General features: G+C 41.2%; 1 protein-coding gene and 1 long non-coding RNA gene across 3 annotated transcripts in view; one reads left to right on the forward strand and one right to left on the reverse strand.

Moving 5' to 3' along the window:
• Positions 1-27,376, forward strand: part of wwp2 (WW domain containing E3 ubiquitin protein ligase 2) — a 59,832-nt gene that overhangs the window by 17,771 nt on the left and 14,685 nt on the right. For both annotated transcript variants that reach the window (XM_023956034.1, XM_023956035.1), the window contains exons 6-11: positions 5,784-5,856; positions 7,782-7,933; positions 8,793-9,036; positions 11,210-11,299; positions 20,101-20,275; positions 26,640-26,694. In XM_023956034.1, the coding sequence (XP_023811802.1) occupies positions 5,784-5,856; positions 7,782-7,933; positions 8,793-9,036; positions 11,210-11,299; positions 20,101-20,275; positions 26,640-26,694 (789 nt within the window). The remainder of the gene's footprint in view (positions 1-5,783; positions 5,857-7,781; positions 7,934-8,792; positions 9,037-11,209; positions 11,300-20,100; positions 20,276-26,639; positions 26,695-27,376) is intronic.
• On the reverse strand, positions 6,071-7,710 carry LOC105354265. The gene is made up of 2 exons (XR_908922.2): positions 7,572-7,710; positions 6,071-7,487 (listed from the first exon to the last, which is right to left on the reverse strand). It is a non-coding gene; the product is annotated as an uncharacterized LOC105354265 (long non-coding RNA).

Below are 27,376 nucleotides of genomic sequence, written 5' to 3' on the forward strand. Positions count from 1 at the left end.
TTTGGCGGTCATTTTTTCCTGATGCACGTCGACTGAAAGACAGCCAACCATTGAATGATTGGAAACATTGGCTCTGGTTTAGCGCTTTCTTTTGTCGTGATGTCATTCCAACAATCAACAGATTTCATCATCTGGTGACAATAGCTCCACCCTAACCGTCTGTTCGATTTTTCTGTGGATCTTTAACCAACGAGAGCCCAAAAATGGTACCGTTCGATCCGGCTTAATGGGTCCATTTTATAATAGAAATACTTAAAATAGCGGAGTGCGGCGCTTAGTGGAAACAAGGCTTTAGGTTTCTCTGCAGCAGAGTCACACCTGCCAACAGTTCCGGTTAGCTTGTATTTATTAATTTCAGCAAATCCAGGGTTTTCCAGAAGTTTAAACTGTGTGTCGAATAGTTCTTTGTCGCGCCAACATCAACACATCAGCTTTTTTTTGGGTGAGGTAACCTGATCCGAGCAGAGCGTACTGATGGTGCACAGCTGTGGCGTTTCTGTCACTTCAAGACGTTATCTTCACCGTAATGAACCATAAAGATGGATTTAAGGCCCTCATCCATCCACAGAGCTTTTTTCCCCTCTTTCACACATCATACGATAACTCACTTGCTGTTCTTGAGCTGCTCTTAAATCGCTAAGATCATGCAACGCAAACACAGTTTTTCATAGCGCAGCACACAGTGGCGACAGTGTATCCGGCTGAATGGACACGGGCCAGCAGGGTGGGCCGCGGTCTGCCACAGCGTGGCTCCATAAATGCGTCTCTTTGTAAATTTTTATTTATTTTTAGTTTTTTTAATGCTGTGTGGAGCTTTTTAAAGAGACTTATGCGTTTCTGTGTGCATGTCTTTTATACAGTCAGCAAAATGGAAAAAATAACGGAGTGATCAGACACCGAAGCTTTTAGGAAGGCGCCATCTGGTGAATGCAGTTAGCTAGCAGGCTCTTTGAACACAGCGGCTGTAGTCACTGCAGCGAGGCTTTGGGGGACACTGCTCCTGTTGATAACTGGTGACCTACATGATCAGAAGAGTTTCCAAATTTGGGATTTTGTTATTGATGTTTGGATCAACCTTGATGGATGTTAGAAAGTATAAACTCACACCTTTTCAAAGTGAGCAGCGGTTGATTCGAGCATGTGCTGAGGTCAGAGGTTAAGGTATAATCAGCAGACTCCTCCTTTTTCTGTCTTTTTTTTTCTTCTAAATGCAGCATTGTTTGAAGCTCACATAATCGCTCACATCAGGGCGGCTTTGTCTAATTTGTTTCAGAGAATCCCATAATTGATGCTCATTGCCTGCAGCTCAGCGATACAATCGCCTCCTGTGATCCTGAGGCAGTGTGAATGGGAGCTGGGTGTGTGTCTCCGAGTTAGAGGGGAAAGGTCATGAATATACGTGTGTGTTTTCTTTTTTGGGGGGTGGGGGTTAAAGGAACACAAAGTCGGAGTGTGCCGTGGAAAAATCAGGGTTTAAGGTTAAGGCCCTTGACTCTGTGCTGCTGTTGTATAGATGCAGACCTGAACTCGTGTTTTTACCTTTTCTTTCAGGTTTGTGCTTCTGTGAAGACGCATTAAAGTAGAAGCATATTTTGTTTGCTTTAAGAAGCTCAGTTTTCCAGCCCTGAACGCAGCTCTGCTCAGAAAATGTAGTCATTGTATCTGGTGACTTCTCTGATGCTCACACAGTTATGTTTGTGTCGGGCTTCATAAACGAGCCGTTGCATTTAAAGCTGGAGAAAAACAGAAGCCAAGCGTGAAAAAAAGAAGCGTTAAAACTGTTTTGTTAACTTTTGATTTTCACACTCTGTGTATTTAAACCCACCGTCCCGCTGGAGCCACGTTTTACCACAGCCGAGTCTCCCTCCGACTATCTGCCCCATGCAGAAAAAAACTCCCTCACGGTTCACTCGTCACGCAAGGATTTGGACATTTACGTGGCATATAGGCCCCCAAAATGAAGCAGAAATACGCCTGAAATGAGTTTTTAACTTTATATGAAGCAGGAGAATCAAGACACTCTGTTAGGAAGTCAAACTGTGTTTATTTATAAAGATTTAGTCTTTTTTATGATGTAAGTATAAAAAAAAAATCTAAACTGCTACGTGTTTTATGAAACCATTAAAATATTATTTTTTGACATTTCAAATAAGATTATCATTTCTCTAATGCTGCTGCAGGACCCTTGTTGCTTAATTTTTAATGTTTGTCATATGCTACGTTTACATTACCCTCGAAAAATCGCGTTCAAGCAGCAACTTCCGATGAAAAGTCTATGTAAATTTATGTAAATATGTGTTTCGGGCGTCTGGGTTCAAAACTCTCGCATTCATGTGCAGCTATGCACGTTTTTAGGACCTTTTTTTGGCTCTACGTACCATTGAACACATGTTGAAAGTTAAATCAAGTTGAACTTTGACCAATCAGGGACTTGGATCTGGTAGCGATGAATGGATGGCGCCCCTTTTCATTCAAGTGCCAGCCGTTTGTAAAAAGGATGATGGAAGAAAAATTAATAATTGGGATATGAGCCCGGTCGGAATTATATGACACAAAGTCTTTCAAATATTGGAATAGAGCTTTGAAAGAAAGAAGCTTAGTGCGAAAGGTTGAAGTGGTCCAAATCTTGTTAATCTTGAAAGCACATCTTGCCTGAAAAACACAAGAGTTTTGAACGCAGAAGGCTGAAACAGGCCTTTGAATAGACTTTTTAGTGGAAGTGGTCGCTTGAACACTCGTTGCCGAAGCCGGTGTGAACGCAGCGTTACACCGGCACCAACCTGTGAGCCAGGAAAAATGTGGGGTTCAGTGTCCTGCACAAACACACCAAGACACATGGGTAGGTAAGGCGGGAACCCGATCTGCCATCTTCCACTCAGACGTCAACCGCTTCACCTCTACAAAAAGAAGAAACTTCCCTATAGCTACAAGTTTCTTTAAACTGGAACTTTTCTAGAAGAAACTTAAACCATGACTCCTTTTAACATTTTCATAATCTTAACTGATGTTTTAAATTTTCAGCAGGCTACATTTTTTCTTAAAACATTAGTTTCCTTTTTGCCTTTTATTTGTTCATGAAGGAGCTTGATTTTAAAGTTTTTCTTTAAGTATTCATAAAATAAACTATAGTTACATTGTGCTTCATTTAGACAGTTTGAATTCCTGGTTTGGGATTGTTTAAAATGCAGAGTTGCTGGAAGGTGTTGTGATGTTTCTGCAGGTTTACCGTCACACAGCCACAAACACCAGGCCAGTAGTTAGACCCGTGCCATTATGACGGAGGGAGGCGTTTGATGAACTCGGTGATCGGGCTGTGACACAATGGCTTCTCCTCAAGACCACTGTTTATTTTTCTGTATGTCCACCAGACCTGCTCACAAGAAGCTCTTTCATAGGCTGAAAACAGGGCTGTGAGTGTGTGTGTTTGCTGGTGAGAGCTTACCTGTTTGCTTTTTGATAGCAGGAAATACTGTATGTGCGCAAACACGGAGACCATTTGGTCCGGTGTGACCTTCCCGCTCTGTGGAAGACGGCGTGTTTTCCAGAGAAGAAGAGAAAGTGGGTGTTAATGAAAAGCATGTTGCAGGCCTGTGGTTTGGAGTCACAGTTGGGGCTGTATAGTCACCCCTCACACACCACCACAGCATGCACACAAACGTGCACAGAGCACACACCAGGATGAATGGTCTCTGTTAAACCACCAACTGTACTTCCACTGCCACATGTGTCAAGCCTTTCTGGATTTCATTAGATTTTATAAACACGGGGAGCAGTAAGCCCGGCTAGGAACACTTTTTCTTCATGTGAAACAATAAATCCTCCCTGGAGGGACTCGAACTTGTGCCTGTGCTCAGGAAACTGAATTTGTTCTGTAAAGCATTTCCAGAAGCTTTCAGGTGTTACTTTTCCACACATCTCAGTCAATAAAGGTTTGGGTTAATTTATCTAGATTCTCTTTTTTAAATTTTATTTACATGATATCAAATCCAACTTTATTTATAGAGCACTTTTGCAACAACTAAAGTATGAAAGAATTCAAACCTCTTTCACAATAAAAAACACTTTGGCACCCAAATAATGAAACATAAAATGACACAAGCATAACTTAACATAGCAATAGAAATGTGAAATTTGGCTCAGTGCTGAGTATAGTGTCTACGGTGGCCCCTGAGGTACAAATCACTAAACGCAAACACATATTAAAGTCCCACTTTATCATCTTTTGATCTCCTTTCAAAGCGTTCCCAGTGGTCTTTAATTATGATTATTCCGTTTTTAGCCCAAATAAAAACGGAACCAGAAACTAGGGCATAGTTTCTGCAGAGCGGCAGAAGTTCATTAGAGATTCACCTCTTAGTTGTGGGCGGGTCTGTTGGTGCAGTGTAAGCCGCGGGCTGGTCAGAGGACATTAAAGTGCTCCTGCACTGTCCTTCTGAAATATAAAAATGTAAATGGGGATTTGTTTTCCCCTCATATAGAGGGCATTCCTTTCCCGATCTCTTCCAATCCTGATGTACTGGTTTCTTTTTATAATAACAGCCTTTCAAATGTTCTTAACAATTTTGCTGCTGTCAAAACCGGGTCTGCATCATTTACTAAATCTTCTCCGTGGTTCATTCCTCCACCTCTGCTCCCATCACTCCGACTCTTTTTCTGTTTCTCATTTATTTTCTTCCTTTCAGCTCCCCGATCCCAGTGAAATATCCCGCCTCATCCATAAGTCCAAACCATGTCTGCTAGGTCCCCTCCAAACATCCCTGGTTAAATCCTGCATCCCCTCTCTTCTTCCCTTTATTTCTGCTATTATCCACTACTCATTGACATCCAGTATTGTACCCTCACTCCTCAAAACCGCAACTTTCAAACCAATCCTAAAAAAATCAGGCCCAGACCCCAATTCCTTTCATAATCTCCATTCTATTTCTAACCTACCCTTCATCCCCAAAATACCTGAAAAAATTTGCCTCCGAACGTTACCATCATCTTAATCAAAACCATCTCTTTGAACCCTTTCAATCCGGTTTTTGCCCCCTTTATAGCACTGAAATTGCCCTGTTGAAAATCTCTAATGACCTTCTAGCAGCTGATTCTGGGCTCATCACCATCCCCATCCTACTTGACTTGACCGTGGCACTTGACACCATATCTCACTCCATCCTCCTTCAGACTTTCATCTCTTGACACCATTTTCTCTGATGTTCTTCAAGGTTCCCTTCTCTTCATTAACTGCCTCCTACCCCTTGGTAATATATTCCATAAATTCTACATAGATTTTCATTGTTTCGCCGATGATACTCAGCTCTATATGTCCAGTAACCCAACTCTTCTCTTCCACCTGCCTTAACCTGCCTGCCTTAACAGCGATACAACTGAGGCATAAAGGCTTATTTAGAATATTCAAAATATGTTTTGTTGTTTGTTGTGCTGATTTTAAAATTGTTCATCTTTATTAGTTTTAGTTTTTGCGTTTACCTATTGTCTAATGCAGTCGTGTCAGTCACATATTTAAAGGCTATTGAAAACCGTCCATAGTAGTTTAGGAAATTCTCTGTTGTGCGTCTTTAACTGTAAGTTTCGTGTAATAAGAGGTTGTATTGTAAAGTTTTATTTTTTTTAATGTGTTTTCCCCCCCTCTTTTTTTAGCTGAAAATATTTTAATTCTGGTCTTTAATCTGAACCCTTCTGACTGTGACTTTGCATCTCTTTAATTGGTGAAGTGTTCGTGATTCTGTCAGAATAAGGACTTGTTTGCATCATTGTGGTGTGATGTGTTTGTGTTTCAGAGATTCTTCAGTCTGACAGACCCAACCTGAGAAGGACGCAGAGTGAAGAGAGTGCATCTGCATCACACAGCAGGTGAGACTATCATATTAAAAGATGGATTAAAGTCACCAGCATGGGTGACGTCTAAAATAATAAATTTTATTGTGCGTTCATATACTCCTAAAAATAATACAGGTTTTGATATCTTGGATTTATTTTTGTAATTTTGCAGTACTATTAAAGTCTTAAATTCAATTCAATTTTATTTATATAGCCCAATATTACAACAGTCCCCTCAACGGGCTTCATATGGGTAGTTGTTTAATAAACGTGAAATCATAAAGAACATGAAGTCATAGAATTCAATAGGTAATGGCTAAGCTAAACACTAAACTAAACGGTGCCCTTAGACCCTCCTTCTCGGTAAGGAAAAAAAACCCAAAAAATGTCTGAGTCCAGGGAAAAAAAGAAGAAACTTCAGCAAATGTCCACATGAAGGGGGGATCCTCTCCCAGGACGTACAGGCGATGAACCAGAACTCTTGGAGAAGAATTATTTTATCTAACTCTACAACTACATGTTTGAATATTGCAACAGATGGGCTCCATCCAGATGGGGTTGGGGAAGGCTGAGGCTACAAGACGAGCCAGAGGCGGGGTCCACAGCCAAGTTTAGGAGCAGGCGTAGAGACAAGCCAGAGGCGGGTGCATGGCGGGTCAACCCCCCTCCCCATGCACCGTATGGGCACTTAAGTATTGGTATCGGCAAATATTGGCTGTCGGGCACAGTTGCAGAGGAAATATATGTTATAAGTATCGGAAGGAAAAAAATATATGGGCACATCCTTAGTGGTGGCTAAGGCTTTTGAGTTGGCTTTCTTTTTAAAAAGAAGTGCTATATCAGTAAAAGATCTCTTAAAATCTGGTTAATCTTAATCATTTTAAGATAACATGGATGAAATTTAAATTATTTTCGTCTTTAAATGTAGAACTGTTGGCTGTTATTTCAGGATCAACAATTAGCAGCTCGGCCTCTCATGACCTGATAGACTGACGTAAAACCTAACAGTGGAGGAGAGCTCTTCATCCTTCTGGTTTCAACACTCTGCAGACGTTTGTTTTTTACAATAAGGATAATGGTGTAATAATAAACTAGTGTAACCTCCTTCTAAAATACTGTTTGCAAGGCATCCAAATGAAAATAATGAACCTGGGATGTAATTCTATTCTAAATAAATTGAAGGAGGAGAAGAAAAGGACTGCAGTGCCAGTTTGTTTGACTGAAGAGCTTGAGCAGAGCGCCAGCAAACCATTCCCCACTGAGTGTGGTTTGAAGCGCTGCTCTCGCTGGCTAGAATGGTAGTGGGATAATAAATATTGAAAACAAACCTGCATTTATTTCAAAGCTTAGCTGCAGGAGTGCATGGGGTCAGATGGTATTCCCATAAAAAACACTGTGGGGGGCATTAAGCCCGGTTCAAGCGAGGGTCCGCACCGCTGTTGTCATGGAGAAGCGGTCAACATCTGTGTTGGAGAGATTAGAAGACTCAACAGCAGACACATTTTTCTCAGACAGCTCGGAGCTGGACGGCCACACGAAAACGGATTCGCTGGCACCAGACCGGCTTTTTGGTACGGCTGTTGCCTCTGTCTTCTGCTGCCTCTTATCCATTTTCTCTGGTCTTCTGGAAGCTGGTCCAACTGCAGCCGCAGCATTCCTCCATCCTGGAGAAAGAAAGCCAGCGTGTTTTTCTTCATGTGAAAGCTCCCGACTAAAGAGCAAAGTTATATTTAGCTCTGTGAAAATACCCAGCCGTGAAACGGGACCAACACCTCCTCCGCTTGTGCTGCTTTGATGCTGAGCACACTTGATCTTCTGCAGCACTGAGTCATGAAGCAGCAGAGCTCTGGGATGTCCGTTCCAAGCGAGTCAATGGAAGACAGGAATGGGAGGATCTGAACTGTGTTTTTGTTTCCTCCTTCTTATGTCTTCTCTGATTCATCGATTTTTGTTTGCAGGACCAACAGGCTCTCAGTGGGGGGTCTGCATGGCGAAACGACAGGGGGCTCCAGGGGGAGCTCTTTAACTAATGGGGAGCTGAGCGAGGAGCCGGGCTCTTGTGCTCGCCATCCACCCTTGAAGAGTCATGGCAGTCCTGGGGGCAGTGCTGGTAAATATTCTGCAGAACATGTGGACAACAATCAGCAGGTTTAGCTTCTTAGATGCTGTTTTTATGCTTTCTGGTGAACGCGCTCCATGAAATGAATATTATCTTCAAAGTCTATGAATTTGTTTCTTAGATGTTCCAATTGTTAAAGTTTAAAAACAGTTACCCGATTTTTTTTCTTTTCTCTTCAGATGTATGTTGTCGCACTGCAGCATAAGTCGTACTCTGGCAAAAAAAAGCAATGTTTTAAACAACTTTGCGTTTACGCTGAACAGGATGCATGTGTCAAATATGCATCCGTTGCTTATTTTTTGGTGCATGACAAATTTACTACTCAATGCTAGTCTAAACGTGTTTATAAACTACAGACTGCTGTTGCTGGGAGTTCTACAAGAACATCGGTAATCACGTCTCCATGTTTGGGTCCATAAAATCATTCGGAATCTGCAGCTCAACATTTACTGTAGGAGCTGCGTCTGAATGATGCTACTTTCAGCGGTACTTCCGTCTCTGTAACTCAGTCTGATGACTCGTCGTCCCACATTTTTGTTTGGGATGGTGTTTCTTCTTCTTTGTTGCCGTTAGTAATGACTGATATTCACACCCACAGTGCCCTCTAGTGATCGTTAGTGGGAACAACTGCTAAGTGGGAAAATAAAAAATTTATGAGCTAATATTTATTTTTTAAAATCACACAAGTCACACCCCTGGCCAAACTATGTAAAAAAAAAACATGACTTATACTCTGAAAAATATGGTAATTGTTGCAGAAAGCGTCAGATCCCATTGATACAGACCTGTTTCTTTGCAGTCAAACCTCCTTGTTCTCTTTGACCTCTGTTTGCTTCCCCCCCCCCCATAGATAAAGTGGAAGTCATGTCGAACGGGATGGAGAGCAGTTGTGGGGCCGTGGCCCGACAGACTCCTCCTCCTCCATCCTCTCCATCGGGCCGATCTCCTGCCGCCAGCAGCAGCGGAAGCCCGTCTCCGGGTCAGGAGGCCCAGGGTACAGCCGCCCCTGCAGAGCCCAGCCCCAACGCCACGTCCAACACAGAACAAAGCGGCACCAGCACCGCAGAGCCCAACACAGACTCACTACCGACTGGGTAAGAGCTGGGGCACTTTGTTGTCGCAGAGCCAAATGAAACTTTTGCCCCTGTGGGTAAATTCTATGCTAAAATATATAGAATAAAAAGAGTGTTTGAATAGTGCAACAGAAGTCATAAAGGAGACCATTCAGCTGATTAGACTATTTTGGTATTTTTTTCATGACTTCAGTCAGAGTTCCTTGTACAGCACTAAAAAAAAACATTTCCTTTTTGATTGTTTTGTATGTTTCAATAATGAAGTAGTTGTTCATGATTGAAGAACAAGAAAGAGTCTGGATTAAAATCCATGGGAGAGTTCAATGAAAATTATGCTGCTGAGCAAAAGCAACAGAAAGACTCATCTCCTGTTTGACCAAAACTTCACCAAAACTTAAAAAAAAAAGTTCTTTAGACTGATGAAACAAAAGACAGGCTCTCTCTGACATGTACATGTATTTTTATAAATGACCGTCACAGCGTTATTCTAGCAGGGGGGTAGTAGTGTGATAATGTTGGTGTCCTTTGAAGCTTCCGGATCTGAACTACTTGTAATCACTGAAAAGACAGAAATTCCGCCTTGTGTCAGAAAGACCTAAAGGAGAACAAACGACTAACAGTTGAGGAGAACTTTAGGAGAGCTGTGGTCCAAACACTGAAGCGTCTCTTAGGGGGCAAAAAGAATAAAGATCTATGACCTGAGAAAAAGGTGGCACAAACTTAAACAGCCTGTTACATGACACTGTGTTGCATTTAGCAGAGGCTTGAATACAAAGCGACTTGAAGGTTTCATGCAAATGAGCGTAATGTGAGTTTAGGTGTCCTTCTCAAAGACGAGATGAGTGTCAAAGCTGGTGTTTGAACCTCCAAAAAACCAACCTGCTGAACCTACGAACCTAAAGCCACATCTGTTTGTTCTGGAGAACCCAAATATGTCTGATTTCAGACAATTCCGCTAAGAAAAGTGAAGAATGACACGTATGTTAGAGACGCTTTAGCTCCGTGCCATTTACAGTTGTGACCGTTAAGGCTGGTAAAACCAACTACAGTGTTCCCTCTCGTTTGTCTTGTTCTAAAAAAAAACCTGCAATAGCAGATGAAATCCACGAAGTAGCATTGAAGATGTAAAAACTCCTCACTACATTTTATACACTTTCTCCCGACTGACATTAACACCTTCACACTTTTCTTTCTTTTTTAAACTCTCAAACTTCAAACATTCATAGAAAAATGAGTCCAGGATTATAGAATGAAAACAAAGATCTGATCGTGATGGAAGATTTATGCACAGAGATTGATTGACAGTGTCAACATTCAATCAGGCCGCAGAACACAATCTGCAAAAAATTATAAAAATAAAAAACCTTCAAAATTGTCATCTGTGAAACAGCAAGACTGTGAAAAGTCAATTGCTATATTGTGAGGGACCACCTTATTAAGGTTTAGAGGGAACATTCTCAGCTTTTATTGTGAAAGGACAGGCAGCAGAAGCTTCTGGTGCTGCTTAAACTGAAAATGTTTTTTCATGAATATGGTTTATATTCTGAGGACAGAAAGAAAGGAGGATCACACAGATCACTAAAGAGAAAACTGTTGTTCTCGTTGATTTAGTCTTGTTTTACTAAGTTAATGTAATATATTGGCTTTTTTATTAGTTAAGAGACAAAAAATGTTTTCTACATGTAGTTTTTTTTAATTATCTTTGCATAGCTAAACATATATCAGCGTTTAAGATTAGATTTAGACCATTAGATTGTAAAAAAAAATAGGATTAGAAGCGCTCATCACATACTGTGTTTGCAAAGGGAACCGGAACCATTAGAACCAGAAAAATACTTGCAGTCAAAACAACATTTTGGATGCTTGTTGATTACTTTTTATGAAGGTCAAATGAGCTTTTTTTTTTTAGCAACACATACACAGAGAAGCTAATAATAAAAATAGATATGGTTCTGCCATCCAACCACTTGCATAGTAAGTAATTAGTAATAAGTGGACTCATTTAGAGGCGTATTTCCTCCAGATTTTGACACCAATGCGTCTCGGTGTCAGTTTTATCCTCATATGATTCCAGCTCATGCAAAATGCTGCTTAAACCAGGAATCTAATTAGAGCTAATTGTGAATTTTAGAAGTGAGCGGCTCTGGTGGTTTGCTTACTGCTCCAGTGGTTGTGTATTTGTGTGTTTGTGCAGCTGGGAGCAGCGGGTTTTGCCTCACGGGAGAGTGTATTACGTCGACCACAACACCAAAACCACAACTTGGGAGAGACCACTGCCTGCAGGGTATGTTTGTTATTATAAGTTTGTTATCTCAGTTGATGCACAGGTTGTTTGAAGACTGGAAAATAATGCAAAGTTTCAGTTTCTTAAATTGAAATGAGCTGATGCTCGTACAAACGATCCTTTTTTGAGTTTGCAGTAATATTCGGTTCAGGGTTTGATCTCTGTTCAGTTTATTTCAACTATATAAAGACTGAAAACCTACCAGGAGGAATTAGAATTAATTAACCTCTTTATTAGCCGTTCACAATGTGTTCAATAAAAAAGATGATGGACATTGAAGTTGAGCACAAATCTCACTGTATTCCAGACAATGTATATGTCATTAACCACAATCATGATTAAAAAAGAGAAGAAAACAAACAAATGAAGCAAAAAAATTTCACTTCCACAATCAATCCTTCCAGACTCATTTAGCTGGGGATTGGTACACTTGCAGAATTCCGGTACATCACTTGTCCGTCCTGGGAGAGGACCCCTCCTTCATGTGGACGCCCCTGAGGTTTCTTCTTTTCCCCTCCGGAACCAGTTCTTTAAACTTTTTTTTTTTTTTTTTTAGGAGTTTTTCCTTACCGTTTAGTTTAGTCTGTTTAGTTAGTTAAGTTTAGAATTTACCTATTGAATTCTATGTATTCATGGTCCTACTGAGTTTGGGCTTTACAATTAAAATTGAATTGAATTAACCTAGATACCTGTCTTCTCCTCATCACTGCAGTTGCTAGCATCCTCTGAGTTAAAGCACATACTGCCAGGAACCGCCCTGCAAAAGGCCTCCGCCGTACCAAAGGAACAAGTAAAAAGTGTTGTTTCCAACGTTCCCAAAACTGATAATCGACATATAAAGTTTTAATAAGTTAACTGTCCCGATATAACACTTTTTCTTGTTGTGTTGACCCGCCCTCGTAGTTCTTGGCCAATGACTGAAGAGATCTTTAGTCACATGGTTTTGTTTACAAGCTTTGGTCCGAGCAGAATGGTCTGCTTGATGGCAGTCTGAATACAGACCAAATGCGAGGTTCACGACTGGATCCAGAACAAATGAAACCGACTGGGTCCGGAACAAAGGATTTTTCCAGTCTGAACACACCTTAAGTCTTTAAAGGACTATCAGGACCTCTGAGTGAGCGATCTGTCAAAGTTCCGATTCTGTTTGCCTTCCTGTTTCTAGGTTTTAGTGTTTTTCCAGGAGCCCGTGTTCAGCCGTGTCGTTCAGCTTCAAGGAGGGCTCCTTGTCAGTTTTTTATGTCTAAATTTGTGTTTTATGTTCTGTGGAACATGTGGCGCGGAACCACGTCCTGATCCTACAGTTGTTGATTTTCAAAAGCAGCATTATGTGCAACGGTTTTAGCAGTTTCACTCCGCTTGATTATTTATTGTTTTTCTCAGAGTGTGTGACTGGATGATGGGGGAGAAGGAAAAAAAAAAAAGCAGCTGTTTTTGGGAAAAGGTCACCCTCCCTTAAATCCAAACCCCCATCTCAATTTTTCCACATGAGGAACCAGAGTGTGGGGGCCCCGAGAACAAAAGTCTTTTCTTAGTGCCACATGCACCTCCATCCACCACTGTGTTGGCTGCCGGCCGCATGGCTCTTCAGAGGATCAATTAGCAGGCTGAGCCGGGGCTAACGCTCCAGATGCACACACCAGGAACTGTTTAGAGGCTGAAGGGGGGGCAGGGTTGGGGTAGTTGGGCAATCGAGGTCTGGAAGCTGAAATAATGAAAGCCATCCGAAGGAAGGCTGATGAGAGCTCATGAGTCACACTATCTTTTTTTCTTTTTTCTTCTTCACTCAATTGTTCAGTGTGTGACCCATAATGCATCACAAATGTAACATCCGAGCGCTTCTACGGTACGCCAAACTGTCTGCTTTTCACGACAAGACTGTGCCACAGTTCTGTTTTATTAAAACCTTTTTTTTAGAAGACCCACTCTAATGAAAATGTTGTTTTGGGAGTTTTTAAACATCTTCTTGTGGCGTTTTTCGTATGATGGAGGACATGTAGAAAGAAAATTAAGCCTGAAATTGGATTTCTCAGTATTTCTTTGTTCAAATCGCTTTGAATCGGGCGCAGACTAAAAATTGGTGTTTAAAAAAAGAGCTTTTTGTGATGTTCTTAGCAATGCGGAGAGGAAGGGGGGCGGGCTTGCCCACAACCTGGAGATGAATTTCTCATGAATTACTGCTGCGCTGCAGAAACTATGTCCTAGAGAATGACACAGGTTTTTTTTTATTTCTGGCTAAAAACGTCACAATCATAATTAAAAGACCATAATTATAATAATTAATGCAGTGTTTGGTGTCACAACATCAAATTATTTTGAAGTTAAAAGAAAACCATCAGATTAGCACTGCAATGCCGGACCAAAGCACATCGACGTCCTTTGCTCTCAATGTTTTCTCAGTCTAAACGAGGAAAAGGAGCTTGTGCATGACTTAATCAGGGCTGCGATCAGTAATCAGGGCCGCAGCTTTAATGTGGTTGTGTTACTGCTGTGTAGCAGCGGTTGTTTCTTGTCTGAACAAACAACACTCGAGTTCTGGTATACAAAGCTGTCGTGACCCAACGTGGATTATCCGTGAAAAATGACGCCGGAAAAAGGTCATATGGACGATGCAACATTGGAGATAAGCTGCTTTAATGCTCAATAACTTCAACATCTAAGTTCCTTATGAACAATCAATATGTGGGAAAAAACTTCGGGGTTCTCACCAAACTTCCTGAGGGTTTTTCGACTCTAAAACAAATATTAAAACATTTTCTGTTGCCTCTTTATTAGGAAATATGCTAGATATAAATGCCAATCTACTGTGCTTCCATTTTTTTGGTAATATTAAAAACATGCTTATTTGTATTTTTTGTAAACAAAATATGAGTAAAAAATACTTTTATTCTCCTGGCTGAGTTTAAAGAATGTCACATTAATTTGTTCAAAATATCTTCATTACACAAAAGCAGGAATATATTTTCTTTCCTAAACAAGTTTTTAGAATATTAAATTAAAGTTATATATCTTATTATGAATTTACCTGCAGTCTGCTCGGTCTGTGCAGTCAGTTGTTTATTCCTCTGGTTTGATGTTTTTTAGTCTAAAAGCTCAGGTTTTAATATTAGTTTTAAAGAAAATAAAAATCTATTCTTGGAATTGGAATCTTTGTTTTTTTTAACATCAAGTGACGCGACGGAAATGTTCTCTCTTTATGAACGACCAAACAGTCAAAACCTTTTTTTATGCTAAATACAGAAATGGAAATAAACTTGCAATAATAAATGTTTTACCGTATTAATAAACTGTTGTTCACCACAAATCGTTTAGGTTTAAAGACTTCAAGTAGAGCAGATTTTTTCAAATCAGTGCTTGTGTTGATAAATTGCAGATGTTTTTTATTTTTTATTTGCCATAATCTTTCTGCATGCTGACAGCTCTGACACATTCACACAACCAACAATTCTTGCAAGCTGCTCTATAGGTCAGAATATGAAGGAATGGCCTGCAGGACCACAGCTCATGGCAGTCAGGAACTTCAGATAAATGTCACATCTGATTCAAATCAATTTTCAGTTTTATTTGTATAGCCCAAATTCACATCAACAGTCGTCTCGATGGGCTTCGTATCGGTAATTGAAAAGGGTAAACATGAACTCAAAAGGATCATGAATACATAGAATTCAATAGGAAAATACTAAATTGAACTAAACAACAGACTAAGCTTACCGGCATCCCTGCCCTTAGACCCCCCTTCGCCGTAAGGAAAAACTCCTAAAAAAACGGATTCCGGAAAAAACCTCAGGAAGGAGGGATCCTCCCCCAGGACGGACAGGCGATTTACCAGAACTCTTGGAGAAGAATTAACTTATCTAACTCTACAACTACATATATAAAGTCCAGCAGACGAGCTTCATCCAGCTGGAGTTGGGGGGAAATTCGGGGGCGCGAGTCGAGTCGGAGGCAGGATCCACAGCCAGGTGTAGGAGCAGGAGCAGAGAAGAGGTACACGGCCAAGTACAGAGCAGAGACGAGCCAACTGGAGTCTGGAAGCACTCCCACTCCCCAGGAGGGGAGAGGGAAAGAGTGACAATACACGAATCGCACTGCACCAAACAGAGGCATGGAGAACTAAATGATGAATAATGATCAAGAATGGAGAAGAGAGGAAGGGTAGAAGTAGATGAGAAAAGAGGACAGAACCCCAGTGCACCATAGTTACCCCAGCTTCAACTTCTAGCAGCCTACTAACAACTTTATTGTTAATAATTTTTATTTCAACACATAAACATTATGTTAAATAAGCTCTGAATACTAACTAGTCTGACAATAAGCCTGTCCAAAGAGGAATGTTTTCAGTCTAACTTTGAATGTAGAAACTGAGTCGGCCTCTCTTACATGAGCTGGGAGCTTATCTGATCTGATGTAGGGCTGCTCTGTTTAAGAAATGATCAAGAGCAGCATTGCTGACTGTCAGAATAAATGCGTGTCCTCCCTAAACCTGCAGGGTGATCCTCCCATCGTGCTCTTGCATGTCAGGAGCTGTCACTCATCATCTTCTAATGACAGAAAAAGCCAAGTGGACCCGGTCCTACTCTGCGAAAATGAGCTCCAGCCTTATATTTACGTTGCTGCTGGACTTTTGAGAGTCACTGTGGAGGAGCAGATTCAGATAATCCCTCAGTTTAGCAAAAAGACAAAAACCAGATGTTGCCGTTTTTGTTCTGCGTTAAAGCAAACTCAGTCTGAGATCTAACAAATTATCTAATGAAATCTATTTTTGCTTTATAGCACCAAAACATTTGTCTTAAATAAATCAACTTTACATGGTAGTGTATTTTCTTGGTTTGAATTCATGCACGAGGCTTTTTATTTGGCTTTTTATTTTGTCTTCCACAGATTGATCAGATATCGGTGGCATCTTTATGGTATTTAAAAACCCTAAGATACAAGTTGATACTTAAAATCTTGTTGAAATGTCAGTTTTGGACATTGTGTTCATGCAGAATTAGAGAGGCGTCAAAGAAAGAAAAATATTGTGATAAAAAAAGTTATAATTCATGGACTTTTTGTCATAAGTGGGAGATATCTAATATAATATCTAGGTTTTCCGTGGCTCTATAGGTAACTTGTTTCATTCGACAGGGGCAGGTTTCTGTTCGGTCCTCTTTAAAAGACCAACTCAGATGAAAATTGTGTTTTTGGGGTTTTTAATCAGTTGTTGGGGCATTTTTCTAATGATGAATAATGATGAAAAAATAAGCTTTAAATTGCATTTCTGAGGGTTCCTTTATTCAAATCATTGAGAATCAGGAGCAGACGGAAAAAGACTGTTGGGGAAAAAGTGGTAACGCTTTCTTTTACAGTACAGTACTTACAGTGTACTTAAGTAGTATTTACATGGTACTTATTGTGTTACTACTGGGTATTTACAGGGTGTTTACATGGTACTTTTTATGGAACTTACTGGGTACTTGCATGGTACATTTTTGTGTCTACTTGGTACTTACATGGTACTTGCTGTTTATTTATGTGGTACTATTTGGTTCATACTTGTGTGATACATAATGGGTATTTATAATGTACTTACTGGGTATTTACATGTTGTGCAAAGGTGTCTTTTGTGGTACTTACCACATGTAAGAACAAGGTAAGTACAAATAAAGTACCTTGAATTTAAGTCTGCACTCGTATCTTTCATGGTTTTGCAATGAATTTACCACAGAAACTACCCCTTAAATACAATAAAACCTGACTGTAAAAGAAAGTCAGCCCTATTTCCACTCTATTACTTGGTACTTTCAGTACTAAATGCTGGGTGTGTTCATGTATTGCCTTCCCGTACAGTGTACATACACACTTGGTCTTCTGACCTTACCAAATGAAACACTGCTAACTTGTTGGTAAAGGTGAAGTAACTGCATATTCTGGCCTGATTACTTCTTGTAACATGTGGTAAATTTAAAGAAAAAAAAGACAGCAGTGAAAACAACAATCTTTAATATGATACACTTCTGCAGCATACAAAGTGTCATCACAATGAAATTTGTTTTAAATTCTCAACAAAACAAGGTGAGGATCTGGGGCCATTTCCTGTTTTCACGTTCGGTGACAAACTCATAAGCCATGTAAAGGAGTGTGAATCATTCCTGGAACAACACAAAACTATGGAAGAAAAGATAAATAATTCATTCATCATTCATTTTCTACTGTTTTGTCCCTTTCGGGGTCACGGGGCTGCCGGAGCCTTTACCGGCCAATTGTGGGCGAAGGCAGGGGACAGACTCTTCGCCAGTCTGTCGCAGGGCCACAATCACATTCACTCTCACACCTAGGGGCAATTTAGAGTTGCCAATTGACCTATGAAGCATGTTTTTGGACAGTGGGAGGAAGCCAGAGACCCCAGAGAGAAGGTCCCCCATTGACGTTCTGTTGCAGGTCCCCCAGCAGAGACTTGAACTGGGGGCCTTCTTGCTGTGAGGCAAGGGCGCTAACCATTGCGCCACCGTGCAAGATAAATAATATGAAAAAAATCTGTTCTATGGAATGCTCCTTTTTACTATTTTGTACCATGTAAGTACCCAGTAAGTTCCATAAAAAGTACCATGTATACACCCTGTAAGTACCTAGTAGTTTCACAATAAGTACCATGTAAATACCACTTAAGTACACTGTAAGTACTGTACTGTAAAAGAAAGCGTTACCGAAAAAGTTTGTAGGCGTGACGACGAAGCTACTGCAGCAGGCCACAAGCCCCGTGCTCCGCTCCATCCTGATGCATCCATTTGCATACAAATAGATACGTGTACGTCCTCGTCTGGGCTGGAATCTGGATCTAAACTGTACTGCTGGATAGCTTCAATATAGCTCACCTGTTTGTTGTGAGGGGCTATAAGCTAGCAGTATAGACAGAGGGGTTACTCTGCGGCAACAGTCCCGCCCACAACTCAGAGGTGAATTTCGGATGAACTCCTGCTGCTTTGCAGAAAGTTTGTCCCAGAAAAGCTGCTCCGCTCACAATGGGGAGGGAAAGAGGTCCGGGCTTGCCAACGCCCCCTTCCAAAACTCATATATATGTAGTTAATATTTCTAATGAACTACTTCAGCTCTGCATAACCTGTGTCCTAAAAAACAACTTGGGTTTCTTGAATTCGCCTAAAAACGGCATTAATTATAAGACGCTGGGAACGCTTTGAAAACAGATCAAAAGATGATCATAGTGGTGGTTTAACATTTTACATATGGAGTCACATGACTTTAAAATCAGGAAGTGTGTTTACTTTATTTTAGCATCGATGTCAATAACCATAATTTGAAACTTGGATGTTTGTATTTTTCAGGCAAAGCCACAAAAGACATCAAACTGTTTCTAAAATGGCAAAACAGTTTTGGATTTTTTTTTTAAAGCAACATGGCTAAATAAGATGTCCTTGGATAGTTTAGATAGTTAGATTTTTAAACTAAGTCTCATAACACTTTATTTTTTCCTAACAAGTTTTAATGCTTTTATTTTGAAAGCTAAACCAAGCCTCTAGTTGTGTTTTAAACTTAAAAACCAGGAATAAAACAATATTTTCAAAATAAATTCCAAGAGAATGAGCAGATTGAAGCAGAGATGTTTTTTCTGTCATTGTTTCTGGTTAAGCTCAGTTAGTTTTTGGTTTTTGCAGAGATGTTGATTTAAGCACCGCCAAGTCTTTTGACCTCATCATTTCATTTAAAGTTAATTTTCTTTGCTTTGCAATAAGCATGTCAAACTTGACTGTCCATGAAAGATGTAAGCTAGGTTTAAAGCAAATATTAATTCACCCAGCAGACCAGCGTGAGCATGAAAAGCCCTCCTCTCACGCCGTCGCTCTGCCCTAAAACAGGGGCCGTGTTTGTGTGCGAGTTTGCATTGACAAAAGTGAGTCTATTTGGAGTTTGTGGACCACTGGGAGGGGGGGGGGTGTAACCTGGAAAAGGTTTACTTTCACTCTGAACCTGAAGTGAAAGAAAGTGTCATGTAGACGGAGAGCATCTGTGCAGATGGTTGTTAGTGAAAGGCCAGCAGAGAACATGTTTGAGATGCCCGCCTATCTGCAGTGTGTGTGTTTTAGGGAGCGAGCGGAAGTCCATTCTGTTTTCCCCCCAAATTCTGTGGCGCTTAAGTCACAGATATGAGAATAGCAGCAGACAAGCAGGCAGCCCTGGTGAGCCCATGGAAACCATCTGGGGGTGGGTTGATCTTAGGGGCTTTATTCTACCATTCTCTCCATCCGCCGTCTGTATCTCAGTGCCTGTCTAGACCCCCCCGTCTCAGAGGAAGAGCGGCACCTTCAGAAACCTCTGAGTAAAGCCACCGGCAGTCGTGGTGCTCAGCCTCACGCCGCGGTGCCGTTTTTGTCAGTCAGAACCTAATTCTTCTGTCAGCAAAGTCAAAATGTTAAATCAAGCTTTTAAAAGAAGTTACATTTTTTTTAAAACCATAAAAATACCTGGAATTTTTATTCTGTTTGAACAAACGCTAAAAAAAAGTGTTGCAACGTCGACATAAATCTCTAAAAACAGCTTTAACCATCACAGCAACATCTCCTTTGTCCTGTTTTCCTTTTCCCTTTTCGTCCATCTAATTCCACGACCATCTATATGTTTTCTTATTCTTGGCTTTTACTCTCTTAAACTCCTTTCTTTTTTCTCTTCCTTTTCTTGTCTTTGTTTATTTTACTTAACCTTTTTTAATTGTAGCGCATACTCTAAGCTGCTTTTTCTTGCAGCCACCCACGCTTGAAAGTCTGAATTGTGAAAGTCTTCTCCCTCCTTCCCCGTTTCCCGTCCAGCTGGGAGAAGCGAGTGGATCAGCGGGGCCGGTTCTACTATGTGGACCACAACACCAGAACCACCACGTGGCAGAGGCCCACGGCCGAGTCGGTGCGCAACTACCAGCAGTGGCAGAGCCAGCGCAGCCAGCTGCAGGGCGCGATGCACCAGTTCAGCCAGCGCTTCCTCTACCAGGTACTGCAGGCCGCCACCGGCGAGCACTAAGGGGGGGTCATGGGGCTCTTCCTGTCTTAGTCCTTCCACATCAATGCAATGTAACATTTATTATTCCCATTGGGGGGAATATTCAGGAAACTGTAGGGTGAAGTCATCTAACCAGTGCACGAAAGTCTTAAAAAAACACAAGATATATAACAACCAAAAAGGCTGGGATTTCCTATTGACCTAAAAAAAAATAAAAAAGGACTTTTGGCTTTTAAGCTAAACAAATATTCAAAGACGTTTGAAAACTATCCTGGGAAACGTCATTGCCATGAACACAGATATGATCTTATCACAAGATTGAAGATTGGGTCCAATCGCATCGTTTCAGACTCGATCAATATCGGATGTTGTGTCCTGATCAGGGATCGAATATTTATTTTATGATTATTTTTATCTGCACTATATATTTCAAGCTAATTATTTCAACAAAATGACCCGCTAGAAGTCTGCATATCATTAACGGATCACAACATTCTATTGCCTTATTTTATTGACATTTTGTAACCGTATGGACGGACAGGCAGATGGTCATATAGACCAATAAAATGAATAAACCCCAACAGGGCACAAACCAGTGTCCTGCTTCTGCCTGTCCCAAGCCCGGTAAATGCAGAGGGTAAGGTCAGGAAGAGCATTCAATTTAAAATGTATAAGTCATAATCAACAGTTTAGAGGAGAAGATGGACTGATATGATGATGGCATGATTTTCTATGCATTTTTAGGTGTTCTGAGGGAGATGACGCCCCAAACTCTCAGCACTCTCTAAAACAACTGAATTTTAAAAAATGGTTCCATTGATATGAGCGAGTTATAATTACTTAATTCATTTGAAAAAAAAAAAAATTTTATGCTTTACAAAAGTATTGGATCAGGACTCAGTATTGGAAGATTCTCAAAATCAAATCACTTGGTATCTGATTGGGGGCCAAAAAAAACTCAACTTCTGTCGAGAAAAAGTTCTGTTTGAGCTTTAGTTTGGCACCAAACAGCCAAAGAATCCTAGCAATAAAATAAATTACAGCAGCTTTTTTGTTGCATGCTTGAATAAACTCCAGGGGAACTAAATCCAAACATCTTCATAGATGCTTTTTGAAATTTTAAGACTTCTTTCCACACATGCAGATTTGTTTTTAGCGATGGTTGGATTTTGTGTAGCTGTCATCGTGGTATAGCGGCTGCTCACATCATCTGCAGCAGTTTGAAGCTAGAAATCTGCCGCTCCACCGTGGGTCAGCAGTGAGAGGAGCTTCTATTGCAGCAATTTTCCTGTGAACTGTTCAGTAATCTGCGTCATCAGTGACAGATGGGTTTCCACCAACTGTAATTGCCTGTAATTTTCTGTGAGTTTTAACAATTTGCGCCGAGTCTGTGCTCTGGTCCCACTATTTAATAAAAAGGGGAAAAAACTCTCAGCTTGAAGAAAATCAATCCCTGGCCGATATACGGAATCCCTCCATTCAAGTATTGGAGTTTGCGTTAGGCCTGCACAATAAATAAACATAATTTTCATTGCAATATCCCACACCTGCCAGAGGGGGCGCCTGTGATGCACATTTTGCAAAAGACGGCGTTAACTGCGATCGCAAGGAAATTGCGCAAATTGGATTTGCGATAATACATTTGCATAATGGAAACTTTAAAAAAAATGTTTCATTTATCGTCAAAACATTTTTTATTAATGACTTATCGCGTGATTTGGTTTGTGTTTATTCACATAGTTAGGATTTAATGGAAACAGTGTAATTGCGAAATTGTGTGGTTGTTTTTTTTGTGTGTGACATCTCTAGAATTTCAATAAAGTTTTGCACGCATGCGTCATGGAAACAGAGTGTTTTCAGAGCTGGAAATTTCTGCATCCTTCTTTCCTTCCCGCCCTCCTGCGCTTGCTGTGTGAGAATGGCGGGGAGGCTGTCCTCCCTGTTGACAGTACACTGCTCTGTCTTGGAATGCCCACGCTGCTGATAGCTGCAGCTATTTCTGACCGCAGTGTGTGTGAACGCAGGAGCTGAAAGGGTTCATGCTTTCACTCCGACACTGAACTTTTCCTCTACTCTCCAAACGTTTAGCTAACACTAGGGGTGTAACCATCCATTTGAACTACTTGATTCAGATCATATCATAATTTGTGGTTGACGATACTATTCATTGTCCATGTTAGAATTTTGAACCATCCGATTCACTGACATAAAATGGATCCAGGAAATATTTAGCAATTTTCCAGATTCCTTGGATTTCTTCAAGATAAACAAGTGTAAAATAAACATGTGTACAAACAAACAAGTAAACTATTCACATCTTAGCTTCCTAAAGTTCAGCCCACTGTTGTCTTTGAGTGTTTCCACTCATTGGACTGGAATGATAGACAGATTAAAGACAATGCACCATACATTTTTCTGTTCTAGCAAAATAAACCTATTGTTCCTCAATTCGAATGAGATTTTCCAATATTCATATAATCCTTTTATTCCCTTTTGAAAGGATTTTATAATGGTATATTCAATTATGCCTCACACAGATTGATCTGGTTGGATCGTAGGAATATAAATCAGTTCATCGATTAAGTTGATTCATGGTTGCACTTCCTAGCTTACACACTCTGCAGGATGTTCCGATGCTGAATCTGGTCCTTTTTATGTGAACAAACCATACTGAGAAAGTTCCTCTGGAGCTGCTGGGTTCTGTAGATGCTGGAGTGAGTGCAGATCATGTGCTCCTCCTGCTTGTGTCGGAGCCCATGTGTTCACAGTTTTGTAATGTTGAGGTCAGGTGCAACATTTCTTCTGTGCAGCACATGACAACCAGGGAGGGCCAAGGGGCCAAGACTCCTCTGTAAGGCACTGTGGCTCTCACACAAACACAGGTTGTACGAAGGCGAACCCTCTGGAGGATCAGATTAGTCCGTTTTATGCTCAACCTGTTTACTTTTTAAGTCAACCTGCTCTTTGGCTGCTCTTTGCCCCTGTAGCTGTGATTGAATGACGACGTTAAGTAGTTTTTCTGTGAAAAAAAACATTTCAGACCTGTCTGTCTGTTTAAAGACCCGCTTCAAATTAAATGGTGTTTTCTGTGTTTTTAACATGTTCTTGTGGCATATTTCTGATGATGGATAATATGTATGGAGAAATGTAAGCTTAAAATTCCATTTTTGTGTCTTTGAATCGGGAGCAGACATAAAAATGGTCTTGGAAAAAGAGCTTATTTGTGATGTGGAAAATTCGCTCGGCTTGCACCACGCCAACTGCCCCGCGCAAAAAACCCAGAGTTGAATTTCTAATGAACTTCTGGTGCTCTGCAGAAAGTATGTCCTAGAAAATTGCAGTTTTTGGGGGGGATTTTTGCCTAAAAACGGCATCATAATTCTAAGGCCACTGGAAATGCCGTTAAAATAAATAAAAAGATGATCGGAGTGAGACTTCAAAAGCTTTTATATTGAATGTTGATTGAATGTAAATGTTTCAATCATTGGAATTGTTTTGTGTCTTATCACATTAAAATAAAGCAGCTGAAGGTTTTTGGTATTTGAGTCGGTGCTCCATTTGAAAACGTTTTTGTATTTTGGGGGATTTAAACGAGTCAAACGTCTTTTGCATTGATCAGTAAAGAAAATATTGACTGTTGTAGCTGCAGTTCCTGCAGAAGTAGAAGCACAAATGTATGTTTGCACCGTAATTGCTGCTCATTAAGAGTGCAGTCCCCCAGTCTTTAACTGCCGTTTCCTCCCCCAATGCCAGTCTTCCCTCCTTTACGTTTACTTTTTTCTATTTAACCCCTCCTTATCACCCTGTCGCTTCTGTAGAAATCCCTCAATTTGTCATTTCCTTCTTTATACCTGTAGTTTTATTAAAACTCCTTTCCAATGAGCCCCATCGCTTCTTTCTTTTTTTTGCTTTTTGTTTCCTGCCCTTCTTTGAGTCCTGTATTCCCTCCTCTCCTCCCGTTAGCTGGAACAGGGCCTCCCTAACTAACAGCAGCACCTGAATCAGTCCTGTGTTTTAGCATCACACCACCCAACAGGAAAACCCACGCACTCATTTTCTCACACCACCCGTCAGCATATCCCCTCGTCCTCTGACATTTATACCATGAAGGGACAAAGAACAAATCCCACCGAAGCTCCGGCAACGTTTTTTTTTACTTAATAACCACTTTTTCGGATATTTTTAAATACGTTTGCATTAATTTTATAGTATTAAAACGATAAATTGTTACAAATATTAGTTTTATCATTTATTCATTAGATTTAGCTTATTTTGAGATCCTGAAAAAAGAGAAAGCTTCTTAATTGAAATGTATTTCGCTAAAGATTGACTCCCATCATCTTCCTACTGGTGTTTTAATTATGATTATCAGTTGTTTTCTAGGACATAGTTTCTGCAGAGCGGCAGGAGTTCAGCAGAAATTCACCAAGTTTGTGGGTAGGACTTGAGGTGCGGAGCATGCCTGTGCGCATTTCCCATCATCCATCTGTTTGCACTCTCTTCCGTTAGCTTACAGCCCTTTACATGAGTTTTTTCGTCTGCTCCTGATTCACTATGATTTGAATAAAGAAAATCACAGATTTTTTAAGAATTTTTAATCTTAAATTTCTTTCTAAATGTCATCCATCATCAGAAAAATGCCACAAGAACACGTTAAAAACACGTGGGTCTTTGATAAATTAATGAGGATCTTTGTTGGTTGGGAAGCTTAAAATGACGATATTTGCTGTTTTACCTTTTTTATGTATATATTTATTTTTACTTTCAGATTTATGGGTTTGCTTTACTTTTGGGAAACTTAAAAAGCAAATATTTTCTCTGATGAGCTCCTGATGTCACCGTTCACACAAACCCACTCTCTGGAGATGTTTAAATTGTTTGTTTTTGGTTCCGTTTTGTCAGTGGCATAAAGGCTGCAGGTTTAAAGCCATCTTCACCTGCACTGCTTGGCTCTGAACCCTTTTCGCCGTCAGCGGCGTTCAGCTTTCATTTGTGCCAACACGCCGTTCTCTGCCTGCTTCCTCTCCCTCCCATGTTTTCTCAGCCTGCCTTTCTTTTCCTTGCTCCGTCTGGAAGCCGCCGAAGAGCCTGAATGGTCAGAGCCAGGATGAAGTCATCGTGTCTTTATATCATTATATTCTCCCTTTACCTTTTTTAGTCACAGAGAGCCCTAACGGGTGGGGCTGCTGGCTGTTGATGGCAGCGGCACACACACTGCCGTTAACCCTGTTCTGTGCCCACTTTGGCTCCTCCAACCGGCCCGTTCCTTTCCGTCCCGACTCCCACAGAGTTTCCATGGCAGAGATGCTGTTATACAGAACGCCGTCGCCGTTGTACCCTCGTGAAAATCCACCTTTTCATGCCACCCAGACCCCAAAAACCTGACTTTCTTGGTGTAGAGTGGAGATTTTGTCGGGGCAGATTGTGGATCTGCTGAACGATGCTGCGGCGTCATGAAATCATCAGCTGCTGCTCCATCCCAACAAGCATCTTTTCATCTGCTTTTCCAGTGCACCTCATTTATTCATGCTCATTTCTGTACATAAGAATGCCGGCTTTCACAGACTGTTTTCCGCGGACAAACTTTCCACATCGTGGTGCGCACACATTTTTTTTTTTTTTTTTTTTTAAATTGTGTGTATGACTGCAGGCTGAGTAAACCCCAGAGTGGTTTCCAGGCCCAGGTTGAATAAAGGTGCCTTTTGTCAGAGTTTGGGTGGGTGGGGCTGTCTAGGAGGTGGGGTGTCCAGTCTGGAACAAGCATGAATGTTCCCTCAGTTCCCTCAGACATCACACTTCCCTGCCTACTTTCACAGCAGCACTAGAAGAGAGCAGGATGAAGGAGGAGGGCCAGAGGGTGGGGCTGGGAGGGATGCCAGGGTGGTGAGGGAGGAGGGGGGGGGGGGGGGGTAGGTGTATTTGAGGAGGTGAGCGGGAAGCTTGAGGGGAGGGGGCGGGGCTTGCATCTAGCCACTGAGCTCATTGGAACCGTGTTTTTGTTTCATCCTCCTACCAAGCGTGTAGTTTTTGGAAAGCATAGGAGCCGCCGGCCGGCCAGCTCCCTCAGTCGTTCCTCGCCGCCGCCGCCGCAGCAGCAGTGAGGAATCTTCTACTCCTCACACTTCAGCCAAACAAATCAGAGCTCAAAAGACTTTCCCACTCTTTATTCTAAACCCTTCTTCTCCAACTTTTCTGTGCTGATCCCTGAGCTCAACATGAAGTTTTTCACATCATGGTTTCCAACGCGGACAATCGGCGAGAACCGGGGGGAAGAAGAAGAAGAAGTCAGGAAGGAGGCAAAAGTATCCTAACTGGATTTGCTTTGTCTCTCTCTGTCTCCCCCACCCCGCCTCAGCCGTCTGGTGCTCCGGTGGAAAATGACCCTCTGGGCGCGCTGCCTCCCGGATGGGGTAAGTTTGCTTCATGTCATTAGAGAGTTTGTGCTTTTTTTTTTTTTTCTTTTCCTTTTTTTGCCCTCACATCCTACATGGTTTGCCAACATTTGTCCCTGAGGAAGCTTTTATAGAGTTAAGGTGCTTCTGAAATGCAGAATATTGAGAATGTTTTTAAACCAGGAGCTTTTTTCTATTTAATCTAGATCTTTAAAGTCATATGTGACACTCAAAAAGAGAAGAATCGACGCAGGCCACATGGTCCTTGTTTCTCACTCAGCTTGCAGTTGGCTGTCAGCACATCAGCCTTTAATTGATTCATTTCTCCGCTCCACTAATCTCTATTTTCACTGAGCTGAAGAAAAGCTGTTTCTTTAATTTGGTTCTGCGCTCGTTTATTACTTTGCTTGACCCCCTTTAATCCTACAAGTCGAGGCTGCGTTATTGATGGGGCTCTTCATCATCCAGGCTTTTCCCAAATGAGTAAAAGCTGTCGGATCATAGCAGAGTCATGTCACACTGTCCTCTATAATCTGCTGGCAGCTCCGGTCCCATCAACGTTTTCCTCCTCTGAGGCGCGTTTGCTCCAAAAGCTCCCAGTCCCCGTCTGTGATGCCTTTTCAACATGCTGCGGTGCATCAAAACCTCAAACCCCTGGCTCACAGTCAGGGCTCTGCTGAGCCGCTTTTTCATCTGTGGT

Source organism: Oryzias latipes, chromosome 6 (assembly GCF_002234675.1).
Source record: "Oryzias latipes chromosome 6, ASM223467v1".
In the NCBI taxonomy this organism is placed as follows: Eukaryota; Metazoa; Chordata; class Actinopteri; order Beloniformes; family Adrianichthyidae; genus Oryzias; species Oryzias latipes.